At 42.0% G+C, this 26,503-nt stretch overlaps 2 protein-coding genes across 2 annotated transcripts; both read left to right on the plus strand.

Annotated features, from left to right (window-relative positions):
• Positions 1 to 1,083: 1,083 nt before the first annotated feature.
• zc3h14 (zinc finger CCCH-type containing 14) lies at positions 1,084 to 11,976 on the plus strand. The gene is made up of 17 exons (XM_018756273.2): positions 1,084 to 1,201; positions 1,785 to 1,827; positions 1,921 to 2,035; positions 2,158 to 2,198; positions 3,179 to 3,368; positions 3,590 to 3,998; positions 5,183 to 5,370; positions 5,876 to 5,976; positions 6,105 to 6,260; positions 6,707 to 6,775; positions 8,436 to 8,592; positions 8,706 to 8,902; positions 9,995 to 10,124; positions 10,385 to 10,521; positions 10,617 to 10,693; positions 10,930 to 11,036; positions 11,808 to 11,976. The coding sequence occupies exons 1-17, from the start codon at positions 1,166 to 1,168 to the stop codon at positions 11,809 to 11,811; spliced, it is 2,157 nt and encodes a 718-aa protein (XP_018611789.1). The 5' UTR covers positions 1,084 to 1,165; the 3' UTR covers positions 11,812 to 11,976.
• Positions 11,977 to 17,353: 5,377 nt separating this feature from the next.
• Positions 17,354 to 25,607, plus strand: LOC108936641 (pinin-like). The gene is made up of 9 exons (XM_018756147.2): positions 17,354 to 17,500; positions 18,394 to 18,465; positions 18,569 to 18,637; positions 18,949 to 19,021; positions 19,149 to 19,243; positions 21,280 to 21,355; positions 21,496 to 21,651; positions 21,740 to 21,878; positions 24,004 to 25,607. The coding sequence occupies exons 1-9, from the start codon at positions 17,388 to 17,390 to the stop codon at positions 25,185 to 25,187; spliced, it is 1,977 nt and encodes a 658-aa protein (XP_018611663.2). The 5' UTR covers positions 17,354 to 17,387; the 3' UTR covers positions 25,188 to 25,607.
• Positions 25,608 to 26,503: the final 896 nt, after the last annotated feature.

The following is a 26,503-nucleotide window of genomic DNA, read 5'->3' on the forward strand; positions in this document are numbered from 1 at the left end:
CTACCCCTCACAGGGGACGATGTCTATACGGTCCGAGCCCTGCTAAACTCCCGCCGACGGAGAGGTCGACTGCAATATCTGGTGGATTGGGAGGGGTACGGTCCGGAGGAGCATTCCTGGGTAGCTGCTTCGGACATCCTGGACCCCGACCTGGTGGCTGCTTTCCACAGGGACCATCCCGAGTGCCCGGCTCCGCGCCCCCGGGGGCGTCCTCCTTCCTGGCCCAGGGCGTCCGGAACCACCCGTGGAGGGGGGGGGGGTACTGTCACGTTCTCCACATCTGGCACATCTGCGACACCTGCTGTTCCCTGATGGGAACGACAATAAAGAGGGAAGCCGAGGAAGCCCAGACGCGGAACCTTGTTTAGCCTCCTTGTTTCCTTGCGAACCGTGTTACCAAGAAACCCATCCCGACTTCGATCCTTTGCCTGTTTTTTCCTGACCACGTTCTGAGCCTAGCCCTTTGTACTCCGTTTGCTGATCGCCTGACCCTCGCCTGCCCCTCGACTCTGATTATGGATTTTAATTCGGCTTCCGTCCACGTCGATCCGAGAACTCTGCACTTGAGTCCGTCCGCGCTACGCGCAACCGTGACATCTTCTGCGCAGTTCTGGCCCATTTAACTGTTGGTTAGAAAAAAAAGGCAAAAAAAGTTATACAACTGCTCTGAATCTGTGAAAACAGCAATTTTTACATTTTTAAAACAATTTCAATTTAACATCAGCTGCAACTGACAGTAAGTGTGGTCTATCGTACACCTTTTTGTGGTGGTCCTTGTAGTCGAGCTCATAAGGACACGCTGCTTTATTTGTTTGATGAATAAATAAGATTATTCCAATCATACCAAAACAAATATCCTCGCTGACATCTCTAAAGGTCTTCACTGTACAGAATCATATAGAGAATTGCAAGAATTTATAGGCGGGTCACCCTGAGTTCGTCTACGTTTTCTAGACGATTCGATATCCGTACAGGTGGAAAAGTATCGCTGTTGCAGGTAGGTGGCGCTGTGCGCCCCCCCCCCACAACTTTAACCGATGCGTTTAGAAACGCGGCGTCTCCCGTGACGTCATAATACTGCGACAGCGAGACCGAAGTGCAGTTGTCGCTTCTGTTGTTCAATTCTTTCTTGTACTACTTTGCATTGAAAAATAACTGGGCGAGCATGGAGATCGGGACTGAAATAAGCAAGAAGATACGGGTATTGTGTCGTTCTTGAAATTGAGCCGCAGGTCAATTTAGCGACTACAGCTACAAGGAATGTGATAATTACTAGTGTTTTTCGCTCTCTCGGATTAGCATCTGTTCGTTAGCTTTACGGTACGGGGACCGTAGCGGTGACTTGGTGCTCTTCAGGGTGTGTTGGAGGCCGAGTCTGGAAGTGCCGCCAAATGCTGAGACTGGTTCTCGGCTTTGTCTATGCTAAGGGCTAATGTGCTACTGGCGGCGCTGCCACTGCTTTAGTTGCTGTAGTCCATGGACCATTGCCAATGCACTCGTAGTTTATTATCCTGCTAAAAACAACGTAGTAGGTATTCATTCGAAACAAAGAGAGAAGCGGCTCAGTGAAGTAAACCAAACTTGAAAACATGCGCTTCCCAGTCAGTCACCAGTGAGTCGTACGTTGATACACTTAGTGAGAAAGCGAAAAAACATACAGGATATATATATTATATATAAAATATGATAGGATTTGATTCGTGAGTGAAGCAGCTGTTATCATATAACATATGTCTCGAGCCAAGGCTTCAGGTATAACGATATGAATTATTGACCCGTTTCAGGCTGCTATTAAAGGGAAACTGCAGGAGCTGGGTGCCTATGTTGGTAAGTGAGAAATGTCTACTCGTCCTATGTCTGGATTTACAGGTTAACTTATTCCAGGTAAATAACTGAGATCTCGTTGTTTGTGCGACCAAGATGAAGAGCTGCCTGACTACATCATGGTGATGGTGGCTAACAAGAAGAATGCTCAGCAGATGGCAGATGACCTGTCCCTTTTCCTGGGCAACAACACCATCAAATTCACTGTTTGGTTAGTAAGTCCAACATCTGTTACTCACCCATGCTGTACTTTATGTGCTTTTTAATGTTCAAAATGTGTATGTAGTGAATAAGATTTAAAAAAAAAATCTTACGTGAACTGTTCTGTTGCAGGTTACATGGAGTCCTGGAGAAACTAAGATCAGTGGCAGTTGGTATGTTTCTTTTTACTGCAGTATAACGTAACAGACTATTTTTGTTGATGAAGAACGGAAGCGGGTCACGGGAACGTACGCGGAAACGGTGTGCTCAGCATTGCAGATACAGACAGATAAGTAGCACAACTCAAGACCAAACAGTTGCAGTGTTGGAGGCAGGGGTGGTCACCAAGTACAGGCCAAAGCATAAAAAAAAAAAAGTCAAGAATTAATTCAAATTCACGGGTAGCTCAGTTGTTAACTTCTCCAGTAGACAACAGTTACACGCTTGATTCAGCCATACAGTTCCTTGCCAAGCAGATAAGAGTAATAAACAGATGTCTTTTAAATAACTTAATGAGCACTGTTCCAGCATGCTTGAGTCCTGTCAGATTACCAAAATGAATGCGTCAACGTGTCAGCAGTAAAAGAGTAGCCTTACTTTTATAACGCAGGCGAGATGTTTCAGGAATATCCTTTGAAGATGCGCTGGAGTGAGGTAGATTCTGTGAAGTAATTTGGAGTTTTGTTCCTGGGTACTGAGGGATGGACAGACAAAGGAAGATTTTAACACATTAAAAAAAACCATTCATGGCCAAGGAAAGAGAAGTGATGCTCATGTTCTCGTATCCCTTTATGTATCATAAGAACAAATATTAATCCTTTGTTAAACATTATATAATGTTGTGCTCGCTGGCAACTTCCTGATGAGTAATTTTTCCATTTCAGTTGACTTGACCAGTCTGCTGCCCCCTTTTTTTTTTTTTTTTTTTCTGGACTGCAATATAATGCTTCTTATACATTATATGATTTTATTGCTTGTAATAGCTTCCTCAAAAGGTTAAATCTTAAGTGTAAATAATAAAGAAAAAACCTTGCCAATGAATTATACATTTTTTTTTTTTTTTATTAAACTTAGCTTTAGTTATTAATCTGTGCACAACACTTTACTGTGCAGTCCTGCTATAACTGATCTTTTGGTGGTTGTATGTTTCCAGAGCCTGCTTCACTCAGACCTCAGCATCTCAGTGCAGACCCTTCCTCTGGGGCTGGGAGGATCCGTGTCCCATCAGCAGATGAGAAGAGGGAGGACTTACGGAACCTGGGAGTATCCAGCTCGCACTCTGACAAAACGGAAGCCAGAGTGTCCACCAGTTCTGTCTATGAACATCATATTTCCTCTGGAAGGTATACATTTTGTGTTTCTCAGTCAGAAATGTTACAGTGCATCCAGTGACTGGCTCCGGACTGCCACAGCCTTACTTGATTTGAAGTGGCGTCTTGCCAAACTCAGAATGGAAACTGTTCTTTGACAGCTGCCATTAAAGCAGTCTACACTCTGCGCAAACTCATCTAGGTGTCCTAGTGGTTTGCCAAGAACTTGTGTTTTGAGTTTTTTCCTCTTGCAGGAGAGAGTCCTTTGACAGTGTCAACCCCAGGCTCACCTCAGCCGTCAAGCCACTGGTTGAGTTCCTGTCTTCGGAAGCTGTTATAGACATCAAGCCAGAGCCAGATGATGACCTCATAGCAGAAGAGCTGGCAGAAGGGGGGGCACGAGGCAGCAGCAGGCCTGGGACAGTGGTCACCTATGGCTCTGCGTGTCCATCCGCTGAGTTGTATAAGACTCCGCTCAAGGGTCAGTTGAACGTAGGTCAATCACGCACCCCTGGCCGTGCCCAGGAGAGCCTTTATGGTTACAAGTCCCCAGAGGGCCTGCGTAGCCAGGAGCAGCCCTACAGCAGACTGCAACATAGCTATGCCCACGTTCTACCAGACAGCAGGGGCTCCAGGACTAGTGTGGATCGTGTTGCTAGAGAGGTATGTATGCTGTACCACACAAGTGTACTTGTACCATAAGAGTATAATTGTAATGTATTGTACAATACTGTTGTCATCTACCTAAAGGACAGTTAGTCAACATGTAACATGAATGTTCCTGTCTTATGATGACAAGTAGCTTAAGATACCTTTGGAATTATGTTTTTCAAACTGCGATGCAGAGGATCGCTGTTATATATGGACTGAAAAAGGGCATCTTCTATTGAAATGACACAAATTGGGCCTGTTTTCCCATGAGAAATAAGTCATTAGTGTGGACAAAGTTTTGAGTTGGAGAACTGAGGGTAAGGACCTTGATTGTCATTGTTGTCTGTTTGTGGATCATCCTTGTTAAATAGAGATTGAGTCAAGAATCCTCTTCATCATGGACCTCTACAGCAGGTGTGCCAGTGCTTTTTTTTTTTTTTTTTTTTTTTTTTCTGGTTCCTCAATATTAATTTCAAGCCTTATTTTGCCCTCGGAGATATTTATTTTATGACAGAGTTCGACACAACAAAGACAGACAGACAGTACCAGCGCTGCCATAGAATTACAGGAAACAAGAGACTTAACATGCTTATTTTAGTTAACTTTTATTAATTTCTCACCTTTTGTCGAGAATTACTTCACTGTACAGTTGGGTACATCTTCCCATTTAATTTAGGTAACAAGGTAATTTTTTTCTGTATTAATTCAGAGTAAGTATGCTGATTAAGGGGGTAATACAGCAAGAGGTGGGATTGAAACCTGCAACCTAAAGAGTTCAGAAGTGACAACTTTAACCACTGTATAACCTGCTGCTTTCAATTGATCTAATAAGTAAAATTTAGTTTATTTGGGTAAAATCTTTAGGATTCTTATGTTCCATATAGCATAGTACATAAAATGCAATAGCATGAGGCAACAAACGAATCGTCGCATGGCTTTCAAAAACACTTATTGTAGTTTACATTAAAAGGTAAGTACTCATAGAATTTTTTTTCCCCATAAAACACCTTATATATTAAACCAATTTTCTAATTAATATATGAGAACAAGCCTAGTAACATACACGAAACAACATAGTGAAGACCATCTCTTATGTGTTTTTTTTTTTTTTTGGGTCTTGTTGACTATTTTGTAGGTGTAGTTAAGTAACATTTCAGGTTTAAGTTTTTTTTTTTGTGTATCCCCTGTGCCTTCAGGACGAAGCATCCCGTAAGCGCAAGGCTCCAGTAGCCAGCTCCATTGTCCGGGTGAATAGGGGCATAGGTGAAGGGCAGGAAAGTGACGAACTTGAGGAGGAGGATGATGAGGAAGATGACGAAGGCTACAGGGCAAGGAGCGGAGGTCTTACGAGTAGGGTGTCCTTACCATCCAAACCAGAGCGCAGGTACCTGGGTGCTTAAATTGTCCCTTTGCCTTAGGCCTTTCCCTACTCTTTTCTGAAGTACATGTTTCTTGGGGAGTGAGTTGAAGTGATGTGAGAGAACTGATCCTCATTTCTATTCCTTCTTGGGCTGCTGCCTTTAACTGTGTTACTTCAAATTCAGGTTAATGCAAAACATAGACATGTTGGGGACAACAGTGTGTATAAGCCAATGTAAGTTTTACCTTATACTGACATTGTTCCCCTATTGACCAGTAGTTCATGGACCAATTTCCATTATAAAAATTTGCATAGTAGCAGAAATGACTGTTAGCTAATGATGTATATTAATGAGAATGAACAACTCATTCACCTTTTTCTCACAGTGACAGACAGTGCTGGATGCACTGCGTTAAGCTTTCTGTAGTTAACTACCAGTAGACACTACAGGGAAATTTAACACATTGTGCAAGAACACACTAAGGCCAGTTTAGTTTCACCTGAAAGTCCTGTCTCTTTCTTGTTACAGGCCTTCTTTGCCACCTGCAAAGCAGGCAAATAAAAATCTGATATTGAAAGCCATTTCTGAGGCCCAGGAATCCATTTCTAGAACAACAAACTACGCAACAGGTACTGATGCATCATGTGAGCAGCTGGAATAATTTATTATTAAACTGACAATGACAGTTGATATCACCCCAGTTTTTTAGAGACATCCTCCGTATTGTTATCTTTCCCGTCTGCATGTTCTGTCTCAGCACCCCAAAGGCAAATGGTTCCCGTGGCCCCTCGCACACGCTCTGCTGGTGAGGACATGAGCGCAGCTGTACAGCTTGTCCCGGATATCCATGATCACATCACCCGTCGAAGTCAGATTCAAAGCCCGGTTGAGTCTCAGCCAGCCAGACAGCCAGGTTAGTCTCCTGCCTGCCTGGATAATTTGATGGACACTGTTGTAGCTGGTAGTTACTTCACCATTTTCTTTAACATTTACTATGTTCTGTTGTGATTGCATTCAAAAAATTTGTCCTGTCTTTTGTCCCTCACACAATTAAATTCACCGAGTAAAATAAATTATCATGTGGAGTAAGCCACTTTCAGCAGTTTTTCAGCAGTGATTATTTATAAACTTGTAACTGTGATTACGACTGACCAGATCAAATCAGTAAAGAGTTTTGAAATTATTTAAAAAAAAAAAAAAAAAGAAATAAAAACCTGTGGTTGTTATGGTCTCTTTGCTCGTTAATGCTGGGTTTTGTTGCCAAACTGACTTAAATTACAAATGACAAATTTGAAAATTATTTTATAACATATTGTGCTTCTTTGCTAATATGATCCATATTCCATATGCCCCCCCCAGTTCAGACAGGATTGCTTTCTTCTCGACTCCAGTTGGACCTACCAGAAGAGAGTGTGAGGGGACCAGAAGGTATGAAATAGTGACAGCAGTGTTCTCACACAGGGTTTCCGTTGCATCAAAAAGAGTTCCTGCATCAACCACAGCCCAAAGGGAATACAGTCATTGCCTGCTGAACATCATATGTGATGAAAGATGGCACACTTTGACAACTGTGCCTTTTTTTTTTTTTGGACCATGTTCACTAATCCCCAGTTTAGAGATCATTGTCAGAAGCACGTATTCATTAATGTCTAGGTGTCATTAATGTTACCAGTAATATTGGCCTCTGCGCAGGTAGTACAGCTCTTGTGTGTGCATTGCTTACGAGCATACAGTGAGTGAGTAAATATAAATATTCATTATTTTTAAAGAAGAACTTGTTTGCATTTAGCTTATTCTCTTCTCGAATGCAACCTGACTTAATGTTAAGCTACCCATGGTTATTCCCCATATGTACAGCTTAGGAATTTTCAATGTATCAGTTTTTAGGGTAAGTACCTTGTTCAAGGGTACTACAAGAGGAGGTGGGATTCAAACAGGCAACCTTTTAACTTAAGGCAGCAGCTCTAACCACTATGCTACCAGCTGCACTCTTAGTTGTGTAGGAGAAACCTCTATGTTCTATTACACTTTAGCAGAAAATAATTTTCCTGTACATTTTGCATCATAAACAAATGTAAGAACTTATTGGCTATGACTTTAAAGTTACTGTGGCATGGTAAGTGCCAGTTTTGGGTTGTGACCAGGTAAGACAATATGGGGTGGAATTATTAAAACATACAGTTTTAAAAGAGTGCAAACAAATATAATCGATGACAAAAAGGAGGTTCCATCTGCAATGGCATCAACACCAGTCTTAGCTCAGCAGTGGGGCAACTCCTGTCCATCGTCAGTCCATTAAATACTGTGTGCTCACCAGACCCTGACCTCTTATGCTGTGCTCCTCAAAAATTAATTTTACATTTCTGATGCTTGTTTTTAATACAATAGTTTTTAAAAGTTTTAATAAAATACTTATATTAAATGGTTAGAAATAGTTATTTCAGCAAATTTCTACTAAAATAACCGTATTGTCATTTTTGCATCTAAATTAAAATGGTAAAAGTCATGGCACCTCATACGACAGGGCATGTCCAAAAATTGTGTAGTTAGTTGACAGTTGTGATTACCAGCAGTGCTTCAGTCTCTAACCCCAACATTAACTGGTTAGTGACTACTCATTTACGTCACCGTATTTAATATCGTTCCACTGTTTTCGTTGCATTGTTGGGGGTTATAATGTGTTACTGGATCTGACAGTCTTAACATACGTTCATCATGTTGTATATGTAACGGCTTTAACCGGTTGGGTCCCTTATAAATATGACCAAATTTGTGTGAGCTCATTTAGCTCAGCGAAAAAGCCCTGCTCTCGTTTCTTCATTTTTATGGTCCTTTTATTTTTTTTAATAAAAACCTCATTCTTTACACTAGAATGTAATGCTGAGTTCACTCCTGAAGGGGACAAGTCCTGCAGGTTAAGTGCTCAGAAAGGGTGTTAGATGGGTTCAGCCCATTCTCTCCTTAACTGAAACAAATAGCCTCTAGAACTTGACAGAAACTTGAATTAAACAGGCCATCTGACTCAGTGTGAAGCTTTGAGTACATCAGGTATAAAAGTTATTTTTAATATCCTGGTCATTTTCTTTAGCTTTCGTGGAGTCTGACCTGGGAGGGATGAAGCCCAGTGACACACGCTCCTTTATTATCCGCCGGGCAGAGGCAGAAGAGGTGGGCTCCATCCGAAATCGATTGGGCGAAGTGATGGAGGATGTCCCGCTCCAAGCAGTTCGTACAGTGCAAACCAGGTAAATATGTCTAGGTACTTGTTTGAAATGGATCTGTTTAACCTTGTTTTATCCATCTACGTGTTCTTGTTTTTTTACATTTCTTTTCCTATCGATCTATGTCAATCTACCAGGGACAATGCTGATGCTGTGGCCTGCAACAGCCCAAAATTCATTGTCACCCTAGACGGGGTACCCAGCCCCTTGGCTGACATTGCTGAAAGTGACATGGATAGTGGGGACAAGACCACTGTCCCTGCAAGTCCCCAAGACAGATGGCCCAAAACCACCATGCCTCAGAGTCTACAGAGAGAACTCATGTACTCAGATGGTAAATACCTGCATTATTTTTTTTCAGTGCTTGTGGTTTAAGCAGAAATATGTCATGTTTGATTTTGTACCCTGTAGATGGTGCTTTTGCTTTGAGATGTAGTGAAACATGCAATATGACCTTTGGGTGCCCAGAATGCCTGCAATTAGATATACGGGAATTTTAAACTTCGTAGTAACACTTTTATTTCCAGAAGCGGCTAATTTACCTGAGTGAGGTAAATGTCAGTAGATCTCTTGAGGCCTAGCATATTAAACTGTAAGATTTACTGTTTAAGATATCTGGATAAATTCAGTGTAGAATAATGAAATAATTGTTTACTGCCGTAATATCTGTTAAGTACTAACATTGTACATTCAGTAAATTCTAAGACTCGCTTTTCTGGACCACTGCTGTGTTTGCAAGCTATTAGTGTATTTGGAATCGCAGCATCGCATTCTTTAGTATGTGCTTTTTATCATATATGCATCTTTTTTTTTTTTTTCTCCCTGCAAGGGTAAAAATAGTATGGCAAAAAATGTCACGCTTCCCCTGATTTGCAAGCATAATGAGTTCTAGAAAGTTGCTTACAGTGTACATTCTCAAAAAACTTCAATTATAGTATTAGAATAGGAAAAATTATAATGAAGTCATTATGTTGAATTTCACCAAGTCATATAAACAAGAACAAACTTATTTGTTGCGTATCACAACAAACCTAACAAGGCAGTTTTCTTAAGGCTTGTAACTTTGTTCTGTTGAGCTTGTCAAAATACAGTAATTGCTAAATGATGAATGAAATTAAAGTTTTTGTATAGTGTGGTAGTGAATGCATCATTAAAAATTAAAAGAATAAAAGAAAAGTCTCGATCAAGTTGTAACTTCAAATGGTATAAGGAAAAGGTACTCATGCAGTTCATGCAAATATCACAGTGCATGTAGTTAATATGTGCAGGAGCTAGGCTATCTGGTGATTTGTTCTGGTCATTAAATCAGTTACTAATTAATAAAATACAGTAACTAGGGTGCAGTCAGGTAAGTTTGTTGTCCTACCAATATTACAAGGGTCATGAAAATGCCTGTACCTCTGATTAATCGCTGTCTGTCTCATAGACGAGGAGGAGCATGCGGAGCAGGCAGCCATCCCAGTAAAGCGGCAGAAGGTCCTGGAGCGCTGCAAATTCTGGCCTGTGTGCAAAATTGGAGACGAGTGCATGTACCACCACCCCACAGCACAGTGCAAGTGAGGCATCACCGAGGCAGCTGTGTCAAAAGTTGTACATGTTAGCCCTTTTACTATTAGTCTTTGAAGCACCACCGCGAGTACAGCTTTTCAGTCCACCTCAGTTGTACTTGGACAGCTCGACAGCACATCAAGGTTCCAGGGCTATGGGTTTGAATTCATGTTCAGCTCTTGTCTCTATAAAAGTCTGAATCATAACACTGCATGCATTGCAATAAGAATTTTGTAACTGCTATTTTGCACCTATCATGTCCTCGTAGGACCTTCCCCAATTGCAAGTTTGGAGACAAATGCTTGTTCATCCACCCGAACTGCAAGTACGATGCCAAGTGCACAAAGGCAGACTGCCCCTTCACCCACGTCAGCCGAAGGGGGGCGCCACCCCCATCCAGACCAAGTACTTCACTGTTTTGTTCCCTCACCTTGTTTAGTATAAATGGATTAGACAGCATCAGCCTGATTTGTAACCCTGTGATTATCCCCCCCCCGCAGCTCTGCAGTCATCCAGTAGCACCTGCCGCTTCTTCCCAGACTGTAAGAAGGTGGATTGCCCATTTTATCACCCCAAAGTAAGCAGTGGATGAATTCTGTCACTGTCCTTGAGGGCTTTCCATACTTCTCCTCTTGCTGAGTTTGGTCCACGTTGTATTTTGTTTGAACTCCAGTGTGATCATAGCTTCAAATGCTGTGGTTTGGCATTACTTGGGAGCACTATTGTGACATGAAATTTAAAAGTTTTAAAACTAATTACAAATGAAACCAAAATTGAATAATTTGCATTTATATCTGATTTTGTCATCCCCAGGCCTGTCGATTTGCAACTCAGTGCAAGCGGGCTGGTTGTCCCTTCTACCACCCAGTTCTCTCTGTGCCTCCTAGACATGCTCTCAAGTGGACAAAAGCCACAAGCAGGTATTTATGCCAACACAATTAATTCTTCGACTTATTTTCAAAGTACTTTCATAGCTTGCTGTTGTACGAGATCATTACTTTTGCAGTGAACCAGTTGAATGCATTGCTTTACTTTGAATGTGTGTATTAGACTAGTAGGTCTAATCAGTGGTAATTCCTATTCTTGAGTACCTGAATTTGAGGATTAAATTTTATAGTGGACAGATCAGGAAATTTGTCTACTTTTCAGTCTTTAGTGACACGGTGGTGGTTGTTTTTAGGCCAGCAGTTGATAGCATTTAAATATGAAAAATTTAAGAACTAATATAACTAAGCTTCAGTACTAATTTAGCTTCAACTTCAGGGAAGATGAAATAGGATGGATCTATTAAAACATTGACTTGTCTTAGCTAAGCGTGTTTAGCAGGTGAATATTCGAGTAATTCGGGGGTGAATACTTTTCAGTGAAATCAGTTGTTGCACCTCCTGTAAAAGAACCACAGAACTAACAATTTTTCAGTAGCACCAAATGAATGATTTCATTTGATTTTAGATCTTTGGAGCTCTCAAAGAGGACATGATTTGAATAGTCCTATTGATTGATCAAACAAATAAGGTAGCATGTACTTATGAGCTCGACTACAAGGACCACCACAAAAAGGTGTACGATAGACCACACTGTCAGTTGCAACTGATGTGAATTTGAAATTGTTTTAAAAATGTAAAAATTGCTGTTTTCGCAGATTCAGAGCAGTTGTATGACTTGTTTTGCCTTTTTTTCCTAATCAACAGTTAAATGGGCCAGAACTGCGCAGAAGAAAACCTGAAAGTTGTTACATGGTCCAGTTTTGACTTTTCACATTTATTCATGATTGTGTACATGGACTTTATAATTTAGTTTCTTTTTAAATGTCAAATTTTCTGACATTTTTTGTAAACTGCTGTACGTTGACACCATTAAAATGTGACATAACTTGACAAGGCGTAATGTTTTTTATGAAATGTGTTATTAGTAGCTTTATGTAATTTGGTGGGGAAAAGGGGAGATGTGCACTGGAGCCCCTGTTCCTGCTGAAGACGGATGCTGATGGAGGAAACTGGCTGAAATGTGTCCATGTCGTACAAACTAAAGTGTTAGTCTGACTCAGCTCGGGTGTGATGTCCCATCTTTTGTTTTGCCCCTTACTGCATATTAGTGGGATCCAGGCTCCCAGTGTGAGGATCTGATTTGGAGACTGAGCGCACTTTTTGTGACACAGACCACACAGATACACATGATCATGCCCTGCTTGAATGATGCTGTCAGAATCAGTTTTGTGCATTGTCACATTTACCTGTATCAGAATCAGAATCAGAACAAGCTTTATTGCCAAGTATGTTTACACATACAAGGAATTTGTCTTGGTGACAGGAACTTCCACAGCACAAACAGAATGACAGTGACAAGACAGAGGAGAAGATAGAGTATGTGAATAAGGGATAAAAAATATATAAAAATATAAAGTACCCAATATACAAAAATAGTCACTAGATACAAATGCAAGGGAGTGAGAGTAAGAGATATGATGTTATAAATAGCATTGTGTATTGCACTGGTTTACTCCCTAGGGGGGGGATTTAGCTGTTCATGAGGTAGATGGCATGAGGAAAGAAACTTTTCTTGTGCCTGGCTGTCCTGGTGCTCTGTAGCGCTGGCCAGATGGCAAAGGTTCGAAGAGGAAGTGGCCTGGATGTGAGGGGTCTAGAATGATTTTGCCAGCCCTTTTACTGACTCTGGACGAGTGCAGTTCTTGGAGAGCTGGGGGGGATGTGCCGATGATTCTTCTAGCAGTCCGAACTATCTGCTGTAGTCTTCTGATGTCTGACTTCGTAGCTGAGCCGAACCAGACAGTTATAGAGGTGCAGAGGATGGACTCGATGACTGCGGAGTAGAACTGCATCAGTAGCTCCTGTGGCATGTTGAACTTCCTCAGCTGGCGAAGGAAGTACAACCTCTGCTGGGCCTTCTTCACAATGGAGTCTATGTGGAGCTCCCACTTCAGGTCCTGTGAGATGGTGGTGCCCAGGAACCTGAATGACTCCACTGTTGCCACAGTGCTGTTCATGATGGTGAGTGGGGATAATGCTGAGGTGTTCCTCCTAAAGTCCACAATCATCGCCACCGTTTTGAGCGTGTTCAGCTCCAGGTTGTTATGACTGCACCAGACAGCCAGCTCTTGGACCTCCTGTCTGTAAGCAGACTCGTCACCATCCCGGATGAGGCCGATGAGTGTGGTGTCGTCTGCAAACTTCAGGAGTTTGACAGAGGGGTCTTTAGCGGTGCAGTCATTGGTGTACAGGGAGAAGAGCAGTGGGGAGAGCACACATCCCTGGGGGGTGCCAGTACTGATCGTGCGAGTATTGGATGAGAATTTTCCCAGCCTCACTATCTGCTGCCTGTCTGTCAGGAAGTTGGTGATCCACCGACAAATGGAAGTGGGCACAGATTTGGGTTAATTTGGACAGGAGGAGGTGTGGGATGATGGTGTTGAGGGCTGAGCTGAAGTCCACGAACAGGATTCTCGCATAAGTCCCTGGTTTGTCCAGATGTTGCAGGATGTAATGCAGTCCCATGTTGACTGCATCATCCACAGACCTGTTTGCTCGGTAAGCAAACTGCAGGGGGTCCAGCAAGGGTCCAGTGATGTCCTTCAGGTAGTCCAACACCAGTTTTTCAAGTGACTTCATGACCACAGACGTTAAGGCGACAGGTCTGTAGTCATTAAGTCCTGTGATTTTGGGTTTCTTTGGGATGGGGATGATGGTGGAGCGTTTGAAGCAGGAAGGAACTTCGCACATCTCCAGTGATCTGTTGAAGATCTTTGTGAAGACAGGGGCCTGCTGGTCAGCACAGGTTTTTAGGTAGGCCGGTGAGACACCGTCTGGGCCTGGTGCTTTCCTTGTCTTCTGTTTGCGGAAGACCCGACACACCTCCTCTTCACAGATCAAAGGTGCAGGAGGGGGGAAGGTGGGGGTTACTGGAGGTGTTAATCGATGCGTGGAGAGAGGATCAGAATTGGTGTGGGGTGTGAGACGGTTTTTCAAACCTGCAATAAAACTCATTCAAATCGTCGGCTAGTTGTTGAGTTGACATGGTGCTGGGGGATGGTGTCTTGTAATTTCTGATGTCTTTCAGGCCTTTCCACACTGATGCAGGATTGTTGGCTGAAAACTGTTACTTCAGCTTTGCAGAGTAGTTTCTCTTAGCCACTCTGATCTCTTTTGCCAGTGTGTTTTTGGCTTGTTTATACAAGACTCCATCCCCGTTCTTGTAGGCGTCTTCTTTGGCCTGACGAAGCTGTCTAAGTTTTGCAGTGAACCACGGTTTGTCATTGTTGTATGTTAAACGAGTCCGGGTAGGGATGCACATATCCTCGCAGAAGCTGATATATGATGTTACAGAGTCTGTGAGCTCATCCAGATCGCTAGCAGCAGCCTCAAAGACACTCCAATCGGTGCACTCGAAGCAGGCTTGTAAGTCCTGCTCTGCTTCCTCAGTCCACGTTCCTCACGCCTAATGCCATTGTAAATTAGTGTCTAACTGAAATTTTCACTTATTACTAGAATCAGAATCCAATTTATTTGTCCAAGTGTGTGCACATATATACAGGGAATTTGGCTGCGGCTCCCAATGGTTCACAGTGCAGAAAAAAAAAAAAAACACAAATACATATACACACATACAGGCATACACACATAGAAGTGTAAAGATGCATTGACAGTCCAGGAGAATAAGAGAAAATAACTAGGGATGGAATAAGTAAGTGGGAGAGACTGTTGGCGGATGAATGCAGTTAAAATGCGCAGGAATACATAGATGAGCACTGTAATGATGACGTATTATTGTGGAGACCGAGGGGGTTGTCGCCCCCCCGGTCCCCTCTCTCTCCCGCGACCGCGCCGGCTGTTATACTTGTCCGGCGTGTACACATTTGTGCCCCGCACGTTTTGGAGTTTAATGTTGTTTATTTTATCGTGAAGACATCTGTGTAAAGTATAAGTCACCCATACTAGTTGCCTACAAGATATTAAACGAAGAGCCTCCATTCTTCCGTGTCCGTCTGGGTTTATACACCTTTTTTTTTGGAATATTCGTGAGGATCTAGGCTAACTGATTAGCCAGATCGTTACAGCACGTAAAAGTAAAAGTATGTGGCAGTGGGCAGAGTTAGCGAAGTGGGGAGAGAGAGAGAGAGAGAGAGAGAGAGAGAGAGAGAGAGAGAGAGAGAGAGAGAGAGAGAGAGCGAGCGAGCTAGTTTCCTCCACGCGCTTCGCTGCAGTTGCGGCGGGGCTGCCACTAGGGGCGCTGTGCGCGTGCGCGCGCGACTAGCGCGTGACGTCAGAGCGGCGCACAGGACAAGTGCTCGAAAGGGGCCGGCGCTCTTCGCCGGGCGCGGTGGCGCGCGCCTGTAATCCAAGCTACCGGGAGGCTGAGGCTGGCGGATCGCTTGAGCTCAGGAGTTCTGTGCTGCAGCGGACTATGCCGATCGGGTGTCCGCACTAAGCTCGGTATCGATATGGTGCTCCTGGGGGAGCCCGGGACCACCAGGTCGCCTAAGGAGGGGTGAACCGGCCCAGGTCGGAAACGGAGCAGGTCAAAGCCCCCGTGCCGCTCAGTAGTGGGATCGCGCCTGTGAATAGACGCTGCCGTGCAGCCTGAGCAACACAGCGGGACCCAGTCTTTTGCGCTCGCCCTGCATCATCTGCATCATCATGGCCTCAGGCTCATCCTCTTCTCCGAACAGCAATAATAGAACCCTCACACGCGCACTGCACCTGTTTGCATTTTTTGGGCGTCTTTTGGGTTTGCCACCATTTTTATACACTCATCTCGTCTCATTTACACCTTCTTTAAAGCCTTAACGCGTTACACTTAACACTCGACAGTCTCTTCCTATTGTCTATAACATTACAATGTGTGTATAGAACACAACAACGTGTATAAAGATGCTTCGGTTACAACAAATTAAGTTCCCCTTTCGACTGATTCTATCGCCTCCTGCTGGACGATCACACAATAAAACTATTTGCCCAAAGCAGTAATACAAACAGCCTCTTGGGGTCGCTGTTACACCACTTGACACACATCTGTGACTTTGGCTAATACTACAGTTTACATACTAACATTATTATTATTATTATCATTATAGACAGCGTTGCCTAACTGAACAAACAAAGTGAACCTACAAGTAATTTCTGCAACTCCCACAGATACAACGCAGAAATACCGAATATACAGTCCTGGAAAATAAAATAGTAGAGCGCATATATATAATAAAGTCAGTGGAAGTTTACACCATTGCTTATACAGTGCAAATCCTGAAAAGCACGACGGCAAAGGTTTCAAATAAAACAAAGCAATGGAATAAAAAAAGAATAAAAGGAACACCGTCCATTATGGACGATGGCTCTTATGCTCTCCACGCTACCCTACCTGCTTTCATATTTAGCAACAGCTTAGTCCAGTCCATCTATACAGGGATGAAGTGTGGTATTTATCCTGCTACAGGAATCACTGGTGGCGAACTGCTTTAGCTGCTTGTGCTCGGAAAATGTTTTACAAGGACTGTGCACACGGGTTTCTGAAGGAATGAAGAAGGACTGATGGGTGCAAACAGTCCAGTTACAAATTTTCAAAGAAGAGAACATTTTCCAATTTTTTTTTTTTCATTTTTCCATCATTGCCTTCTCTTGTCTGTTATTTGAAATGTCTGTTTGTTGCGAAGGGAACGCAGCCTGTTTTTTTATGTGCCAGGTTAAAATACATCAGCGAAGCGCAATAGAACAGGTGTGTGTAACCGAATTAATTCAACTCACTTCCACGGTGTTTACAGCTCATGCGGTGTCCAAGGATGTTGGTAATTAATAATAAGATGAGGCACGTTGGACAATGATTTATTGCACATTTATCCAGGGAATCAGCGAACAGTCAGGTTTGGTTTGTGCGGAGATGACCTTCATTTGTTTTCAGTGATTTTAAATTAAGCTTCATGCAGCGCAAACTTCATAAAATTACCGATGCAGGAATGCGTTTAATATTTTTCGATTTAAAATGTATCTTATTAAATAAAAATGTTCTTTTGTATTTCAAGAATGGTGATAATTATTCCAAGACAGCCAGTATTTTGTGATACCGCTTGAACCCGTTTGGAGACCTGCGTTGTGTATCCGCTTGAACACTAGGTGGCGCCGCGCCGCGCCGCGCCGCGAAATGAAAGACACTCTGTAACGAGCCTCGGTTCCACCAAAGAAGAAGAAGCGTTGGCGGCGTGTTTATTACCCAGAGGTGCTTTGCGGTGGCGGCGAGGATCGCGTTCGGAGGAGGGACCTAAAATGGCGGTGGCTGTGAGAATTTTGCAGGATCAGCTCGAGAAAGCAAAAGAAAGCTTAAAAAATGTCGATGAAAACATTCGCAAATTAACGGGAAGAGACCCCAATGAGCTTAGGTATGTGCCATGTTTAAGAATGAAGCGTGCAAATGATTCCGCAACGAAAGGCTGCGTGCGATTGTATTGTATCCTCCTACTACTAGGCTAGCTAACACGTCACGCTCAAGTTAATTTGATTTTCAGGTTATTTTTAATTTGGTCTTCCACTCCTGACACTGATTAACTTTTTTACTTACGTAGCATTAGTGCAGTGCGTAACATTGTGAATGACTAAATAAATGGACAGTATTGTACTATTTTACTAAAAATTAACATGTCACGTGTAACATCTCAGTCATCTGTAACCCAGGCGTTTTTGAACTGTTAATCAGTTTCTTTTCAACTTCAAGTGCTGAGCCCTTGCTGCTTTGGAATCTCTCTGTACATGTAAAAAAAAATGTGAACAAATTCATGAGGTCCCTAAAGTTGAGGAACAACTCACAGGGTTGTGTTTCCTTCTTCTTTTTTAATCTCGCTTCAGGGAAAAGTCTACACTGTTGCTACATGGCATAGTGTTTATGTCCCTTCATGCCGAAACTGATCACTTAAATACTTGTCCTTTTGATTCTGATGCATCTACTAGATACATCTAGGTACCAGACAGAAAATGGTTTATCAAAATATTTTTTAAATAGCTGCGCAAAATTTCTTTCCCACTTCTCAGAATTGTAAATCTGATCTTAAATTTAAAGAATTCCCTGTAGTGGAAAATAGTCATTATTACCTGTTTACCGCTGCGCTGTCGTATTGCGAGTAGAGATGGGGCTGTGTCGGAGTGCCCCTTAACCGCTCTGCTGCCTCCAGAATGTCCGAATGTTTTTTTTTTTTTTTTTTAAAGCTTGGGGGTCTTTGTAGATTCTAGAAATATTTCTGAACTCCTGTTCTCCTGGAATCATGTCTTTGTCTCTCAGACCTGGCCAAGCACGGCGGCTGCCCATCCCAGGACCACCTGGTGGTCGAGGAAGAGGAATTAATTTGTTGCGGTAAGATTTCTTTGCATCTTATCCTGACAGTAACTGAAAAAAGCTTGTGTTGTCCTGATCTCTAAGTTTTATATACTAACTAATAGGCTTGTATGTTTCTAAGGCGTGGTTTTTCAGATCCCAGTGGGGGACCTCCGGCTAAACAGAGGGATATTGAAGGAGCCCTCCTGAGGTGAGAGCCTATGCATACAGCAGAGAAATTTAACCCACTCACAGTAAGGAACACATGTTTGGACTATGGGAGGAAACCAGAGCAGCTGGCTGAAAAGAGGGGGAAAAAAAAAAAAAATCACACACAAGCTTGGGGAAAACATGCAAACTGCACACTGGCAGAACTGGATTTGAACACCTGATCTGAAGTCACTGTACAGGAGCTGTGCCACCTGCACTAGTCACTGCACCCACGATGCTGCCCTTATTTAATTTAGCTGTGTCAAATATGCATTTGAGTACACTCTGCTGCCCCATCCCATTGTCTCTTAGGTTGGCTGGAGATCAGAGAGCACGTGATGTTCGTCATGACAGTGATGCTGATGATGACGATGATGACCAGAAGGTAGGGTACTCCTCTGCTTGAACTTGTAGTTTTTGTAAGAGTATAATCATAACATAATAATTTGTCAGGCTGGTACAGTAAGGAGTGTTTTGTGTGGTGCAAGGTTAATTCTTGGCCCCTCCTGCAGCCTGCGGTACAGTCCTCTGTTGTTGCCACCTCCAAAGAGCGAACACGTCGAGATCTTATTCAGGATCAGACCATGGATGAGAAGGGGAAGCAAAGGTAATATGTCTTTAGGGAATGGATTTGTTTTTAAATTATGTCAATGTTTTATGAAGTTTGGACTGAAAAATCAGTCAGTGTTTTGTTATTGCTATTTTGCTTGATTCCTTCTTGATGAAGAACTCACAGCAATCAAGGCTTTATGTTCAACAGGTAAAACTCTGAATGGTGAAGCTGTGTTGATTTTTAATGTAACAGTCTGTAAACTGAGAAAGGTATGTAGTGTGCCAAGTTAATTTTGGGTAATGGCTTGATATAAACTCTAGAATACATCAGGTCTTTGTAATGTATACCCATACCCCAGTATTCAAAGCTCATTTGTTCCAGAAATGTGTCCATGAGGATAAATTCAAAATACCCCACAGATCTAGCATTGACTTTTGTTTTTATTCTTGAGTTGGCTACATGCAGTATTTATCAAAATTGATTATAGTGTAGACTGAGAGGGGAATGTATAGCTTTATGTTGGTGTTTTGAATAGTTGTGTGTGTGTGTGTCACTCCAATAAAGTTGTATCCTGTGACATTCTGAGAAGTACTCACTTAAAAGCACAGCTAAGATGTCTCTGGCAATATCCTGTGCAGGCATAGGCATCCTAGTGTGAGGTAGATTTAGTAAATAAATGTGGAATATTAGGGATATTATAATAACGGTACGTGTGTTATTATAGCTAAATTAAATAAACGCAGTCCCTGCTATGTTTTGAATGTATCAGTGAGCTGGCTGCTTTTCATTTAAGAATATTTTAATCCTCCTCCTCTTAATTACATTGATATCCAGGGTAATATGTTTAAATATATACTTGTATCATTTTAGAAATGCACGCAATTCAGTAGTTCCAAATTCTAATCTTGACAAATGGCTGTCTGTGCTATTTTTCAGTCACATTAATTGGAATTTACAGTATGTTTGAGAATGTCTATAGTGGTGTTGATACTGGACATTGGCATATTTGTGAGGCACAAAAAATGCACAATGCATTTGTTTTTCACTGTTAGCATTCTACAAGAAATTATATGGTGCTTTTGGTATTGCTCATAAGTTTTTTATTTTAATGAATAGTGATAAACATGAAGTCAATACATTGACATGTAGGTTGATCATTTTTGCATATTCCACAAGCAAGATGCATTGTATTGCTACAGTCCTGCACAGATGCTCCCTTCAAATTTATTAATTTAGCTTATGCTTTTCTCCAAAGTGACTTACTATGTTAAGCTACCTCCGATTATTTACCCATTTATACAGCTGGGTAATTGTTACAGGAACACGCACTCGCACGCACACTGTCTACAACTGCTTGTCCCGAGTGGGGTCTCGGTGAGCCGGAGCCTAACCCGACAACACAGGGTGCAAGGCTGAGAGGGGAGGGAACACACCTAGGACGGGACGCTAGTCCGTCGCAAGGCACCCCAAGCAGGGCTCAAACCCCAGACCCACCAAAGAGTAGGCCCCGGCCAAACCCGCTGCACCACCATGCCCCCACTCTTCACAGGAGCAGTTCAGGTTAACTTGTGTAAGGGTACTATTGCAGGAGATGAGTTTTGAACCCGTTACCTCCGAGTCCAAAGGCAGCAGCTGTAACAATAAATATGTGGTTGTCTCAGGTGACTAGTGTACTCCCACTACGAAATTTAACATCAGACCTGTCTTGTAATGAATTGTAATGCACTACATGTAGTCTCACACATATCGTAACGTTTACCTTTGTGCTTTATTTTACATTTACTTTTATGCATTTGGCAGATGCTTTTCTCCAAAGCAGTGTATGCCATGTAGTAAACAAAGTGCATGCCATAACAGAAAGCGGGTTTCAGTATATACATGTGATATTTACTTGTTTGTTTATATATTGCTGCAGTATATATTCTGCGTTTCTGTTGTGGCTCAGCTCTGAAACAATCATGGTACTAAGTGGTAAAGTATAGGGAGGTTGACTGCAAACCTGTAAGAAATCCTGCAGTGTTACTAGCCATTGATAGGAAAAAATGTTTTATTTGCCTGTTAAAGTTTCCACATTACTTTTATTGTGACAGAAATCGACGCATGTTCGGCCTGTTGATGGGAACCCTTCAGAAATTCAAACAGGAATCTACAGTAGCTACAGAGAAGGTGAGTGCCACGCTTTCTCATTGTTTGGAAATTTGTACACGGCAACATTCATCAGAATTTCTAACCATTTTGAAAAGATGGGTTTTTTAACTTTTTTTCTTTTTTTTTTACAACATTTTGAAATGATTTTTTTCTTATAGGAAAAAAGGCGTTTAGAAATAGAGAAAAAGCTGGAGGTACAAGCAGAGCAAGAGCGGAAAAAAGCTGAGAATGAGAGACGAGAGCTCTTTGAGGAAAGGCGTACAAAGCAGTCAGAGCTTAAACTTCTGGAACACAAAGTGGAGCTTGCTCAGCTGGTAATTATTGTGTAGTTGTAGCCCTCTTTATGTATCGTCAATAACATGATTAACTTTAAAAGTAAACCAACTTTTTTTCAATTTGCAGCAAGAGGAATGGAACGACCACAATGCTAAAATCATAAAATTCATCCGCACAAAAACGAAGCCCCATATTTTCTACATTCCTGGAAAGATGTGCTCTGCCACCAACAAGCTGTTTGAGGAGTCACAGAAAAAGATGAATGGTAAGCAGAAGAAAATGTTCTCAGTTTGGGTCAGGGGCTGTATCATATATGTTGGGTTTGTCTTGTTCGCAAGTTTAAACTGTGCAATTTTTTTTAATAACATCATATATCCTCCTCCATATATTTTGTTTTAATTATGTGATGTGTGTCAAAATACCTTGAATCCCATTGTTAGACCACTGGCCACCAAAAACTAATAGCGTGAGTGTGGCATCGGTGCATTGGGGATGCTGGTGTGCTGGTACACTGTGATGGTGGTGTCTCCCATGCGCTGTGGTTGTTTGTACACTTACGACAGTGCAATTCCACTCCATAGACATTTTTGTGTGCAATTTGTGGGTGTACATGCCTAACAAGCATTCTATGAAGAGTGAAAGTGGTGGGTGTCATTCGCTGTGTGTAAGAAAATCTTTCTGTAGAGACGAAGATGAAGGTGATGGGGAGTATGAGAGTGGTGAGCATAACATGGATCAAGAAAGTGCTCAATTTGAGTTACAGCATATTGCATGTGAGTTGTGATAGTTCAGAGAAAATTAAAAGTAGAGCTAAAGCAGGTATACTGTTAACTTCTGCAAAATCCTGGTATCCACACAGCAATCTGATAGTTGATGTGTTGAAGGTATTTGGTGTATAGCAGGTACCATCAATCACTTCAATAAGGGTAAGTAGAGTCAAAGTTACATATTTGGAATGCAACTATAGTATTTACCATTATTTTGAATGGAAAAAACATTGTTTAAAATACTTGAAATTTGAAATAGATGTTCCTAGAATGCAGCTTTTGTTTAAACTTAGAATCCTTTAAACAGTATATTTTTCAAACTTGTTCAGCTGTTTTTTAAGCTTATTAGGTAGTCATTTTATTTATACCATCATTAGTATCACTACTTGTATCAGAGGGAAGAGATCTCTGGAACAGAGTTACACACTTGGTGTCTGAAATCCAAAAAGTTTTTACCCGTCTGAGGTGTGAATCTGGTCATTTTTGGCAAAATCTGCTGTACAAACCTCTCTGTCAGTGACCATTAGTGTACAAGTAGCTTTTGTATGGTCGTGGTTGGACGCCAGTCCTGTAGGTGCTTGGAGACAGATATTCTTTCAAGTGTTTGCAAGGTACTTTTTCCAGAACAGAAGCAACTATTCTGGGTCCTTGGTTTCCAAATATAATTGGACCAGGTGTCTAACTCCCATTTCCTCATAAATTTGTTCACTTTGAAAATTGGTAAAAGCTTAACACAGATGTTCCTTGAATTCTTCATAGGCCAAGGTCTGTGAAAATGTCAAATAAAGCTTTGACCTCGGTTTATTTGCACAATAGCATCTGTAAAAGTCTTGGATATAGCTATATGTATTGAATTGAAAATAGTTATTTTTAAAATGGCTAAAAATGAATGCATTGTGTCTACAAATTCTTTAAAAGTGCGGTCCATTAGTCCAATACTACTGCTTTTTGTAGCATACATTACACAAGTAGCTGCATACAGAGTTGATGGAAACAAATTTTTTAAACAAATAATGTAGTGAAAGTTTATGCAGCAGATGGATCGGGGAGAAGTTCATCTGAAAGAGATGTTTTGAAACTCTTCTCAAGATGCATATTCCACCACTATGGAATCAAAACCAAGAATCTTTGGAATTTGGACTTCTTCTCTGTGGGACCCCAAGGGGTTCAAAGGTTTAAGGGCTGGGTTATGACTTTCAGATATTGAGAGAAGTACAAATCTGAGTCAACTGTTACACCCAAGCCCTTAATTGATGAAGTGAATAAAAATGAATAAGTTGTCCAGGACGGGAGAGGATGGGAGGAAGAGTGGTAAAGAATTTGTGGGACTTGTTGATGATTATTTTGGTATTTTCATTTATTTTAGGGGCATTTTTTGTGCAGGAACTATTTTTTTCTTGGTTATTTTTGAGAAGTAATGGTAATTCAACTCCTGTCGCAATGTAAATGTGATTTCAAGGAGTCAGTTAATTGCATTATCTCAGTAATGAGTTGTATGTGATGTATGAAGAATGTAGCCATGTAATTGGTATACCTATAACTAGTGGTAGTTATATTTTTATTTGAATACAGTAATGTCTAAGGATTATATGTTCAGAAATGTTCTTGTTCCCATGCTTGCAGCTATGTTTAAAGAGAGACAAGAAGAGTTTGCTGAGCATTTAAACAGGATGGCTGTACGACCCCGGCGCCAGCTTATGAGGGACAGAAATCAAGGGGAGATGAAGAACGAAGAGTTTAAGAAAGAGCGTGAGCAAGGTAATCCGGTTAGGGTGGAGGAGGAAGGAGAGATGGAGACAGGGGCATCTGCCGAAACAGCAACAGAAAAAACTGGAGACGTGAGCATGGTACAGAGTGATGGAGAAGATCATCATGAGCCTCAGATACAGGAAGTGGGTGCTAAAGCAGATGAGGCAGAAGAAATGGAGATGGAAGAGCCTGTAGGGTCACTGGAAGTTAAGGAAGCAGAGGACCTGCATCAGGATAGTGCAGACCGTATGGATACTGAGTGTCAGCCAAGAGATGAGCAGGTAAAGGCTACGAAGGGGCTTCAGGAGGACAGTCGACTTACAGTAGAGATGGCGGTACGTCGTGAGAGTGCAGTAGAGGATGGAAAGGAAGACAAATTGGAGCAACCTGAGACCTTTGAGTTGGAAAGTCAGGATAGTAGCATGGTGGCCCAGTCTACTGAGAAACAACATAATGCACAGGAGACATTGGAGCCATCAGCAGTAGGTTCAGTGGAAAGTGCAGAATTGGTAGAGCCTGCTGCTGACCTCAATGTGGAGCCTCAAGTCCATGATCTCACAGAGCAACTCCAACCTGAGTCTACAGCCCAGCCGCAGCCAGAGGTAGTACAGGAAATGTTGTTCAAGGAGCGTGGGGATGAAGATGAGGTAAGACCTGGCTCCAGACCCAAGGAGAGGGGCAAGAAGAGGAGCAAAAGCAGCAGCAGTAGCAGCAGCAGCAGCAGTTCATCTGGCTCCAGTGGCTCATCCTCCAGCGGTTCATCTAGTGAAAGCAGCTCATCTAGCGGGAGCTCTGGCAGCTCCAGCAGCTCCAGCTCCAGCAGTCGAAGCCGCAGTCATGGCCGGGAAGGCCACGGAAAGCACAAGAGGCACCCCTCAGAGAGGGAGCGGGATCGCAAGAAGAGCGGAGCTGACAAAGGTGGTAGCCAGGATGCCAGGGGGTCCAGAAAGAAGAGCTCTGAGAGGAAGTCTGACAGGAAGCCATCTGCTCCAGACAGTAGTCGATCAGGCCGAAGAGCCTCCCGAAACGAGAGAGACCGTAAAGACAAGCGCCGTTAAAAAAAAATTATATCCCACCCCCAAAGAAGAAAAGGAAAGGAATCTCAGTTAAGAGAAAATCTTTTCAGTGAGTGATATTGCCTTATATATTGTGGTTTCATAAGCTATCTGAAACTACAGCTGGGCTTGTGGGATGTCTTTTTTGATGCAGATTTAATTTCTCATTTTGTTTTTTGTCTTGGCTCTGATGCATCTTCAGAGTCCAGTGCTTCTCGAACATTTCAGTTTGCATCACCAGAGGACCATTTTCCAAGTCTGTGTGCCTCTCGTCTGTTTTAAACTTGGCAATTGTGATGTTTAATGAAGCAAACCTTTGATATTTGTCTCTATTTTTCTCTGGATGATTTTGTATTTAGATGCCTTTAAGTAGAAGTTAAGTCAGTTGTTTACTTATGTTTTACTTTTGTTAGAATATCCAGCCCCCCTCGTCTGTCCGGTTACCAAGCGATGCTTTTACAGTCCGTCCATTCATACCAACGAGTCAGTGACTTTTAAAGAAAACAGATGATTTTTATCAGTGCACTGCTAAATTTTGAGATTTTAACAGTGGTAGTTTTTCCAAAAAATTAGTCACCTGCATTTTGTTGTACTGTTTTTGGTTCAAAGCATTGAATGATTTAAGAATATATTCCTGGAACATAGTTCATGTAAGGCACGCTTTAAAAAATACTGGACATTTTGGTGGTTTTATACAACAGAAATCAAAATATCTAATAAAACAGTTGATTTAAAAGTGACTGTGTGAAGTTTTTGTTGCAGGAGCAGGGTCCTCTTTTCATATGTGTGTGCCATGACGCAAGTTCCAACATATTCAGAGCTTCTTATGAAATTTCTATTCAAGCTTATTCAGTGTCAGGGACATATTCCAGATAAGTGTGTATTCACTTGAGTAGTGAGTATTGTAGTCTGTTTCACTGGTAAGCAGTCAACTATAAACAGGTTGTTTAGAAGATAAAAGCCCATCATAAATTCTATGAATGAAATGCTATGATTGCAGGAGTTATAGCTGTTCCGTTTGTACTGCTGAAAAGAAATGACTGAACTCAAGTCCCCCAGGCCTTACATATATGCCTTTCATAGCCACTTTAGTCCAATGCAATGTGGAGTAAACAAAACTGCACTTCACAAGAGATCGATGGCTTAGATACGTAAATGTCTGTTGAACACAGCTCATTTGTTCAATACCATCGCTGTCATAGTGTACATTAACAGCTCATAAATCACTCCTTGCATCCTGTCACCACTGTTTCCTGAGTGAAAACTAATTTCTTCCATAATAAACTACACTCTACAGCCAATAAATTCTCCACAAACAT

Source organism: Scleropages formosus, chromosome 3 (genome assembly GCF_900964775.1).
Source record: "Scleropages formosus chromosome 3, fSclFor1.1, whole genome shotgun sequence".
NCBI lineage: Eukaryota > Metazoa > Chordata > Actinopteri > Osteoglossiformes > Osteoglossidae > Scleropages > Scleropages formosus.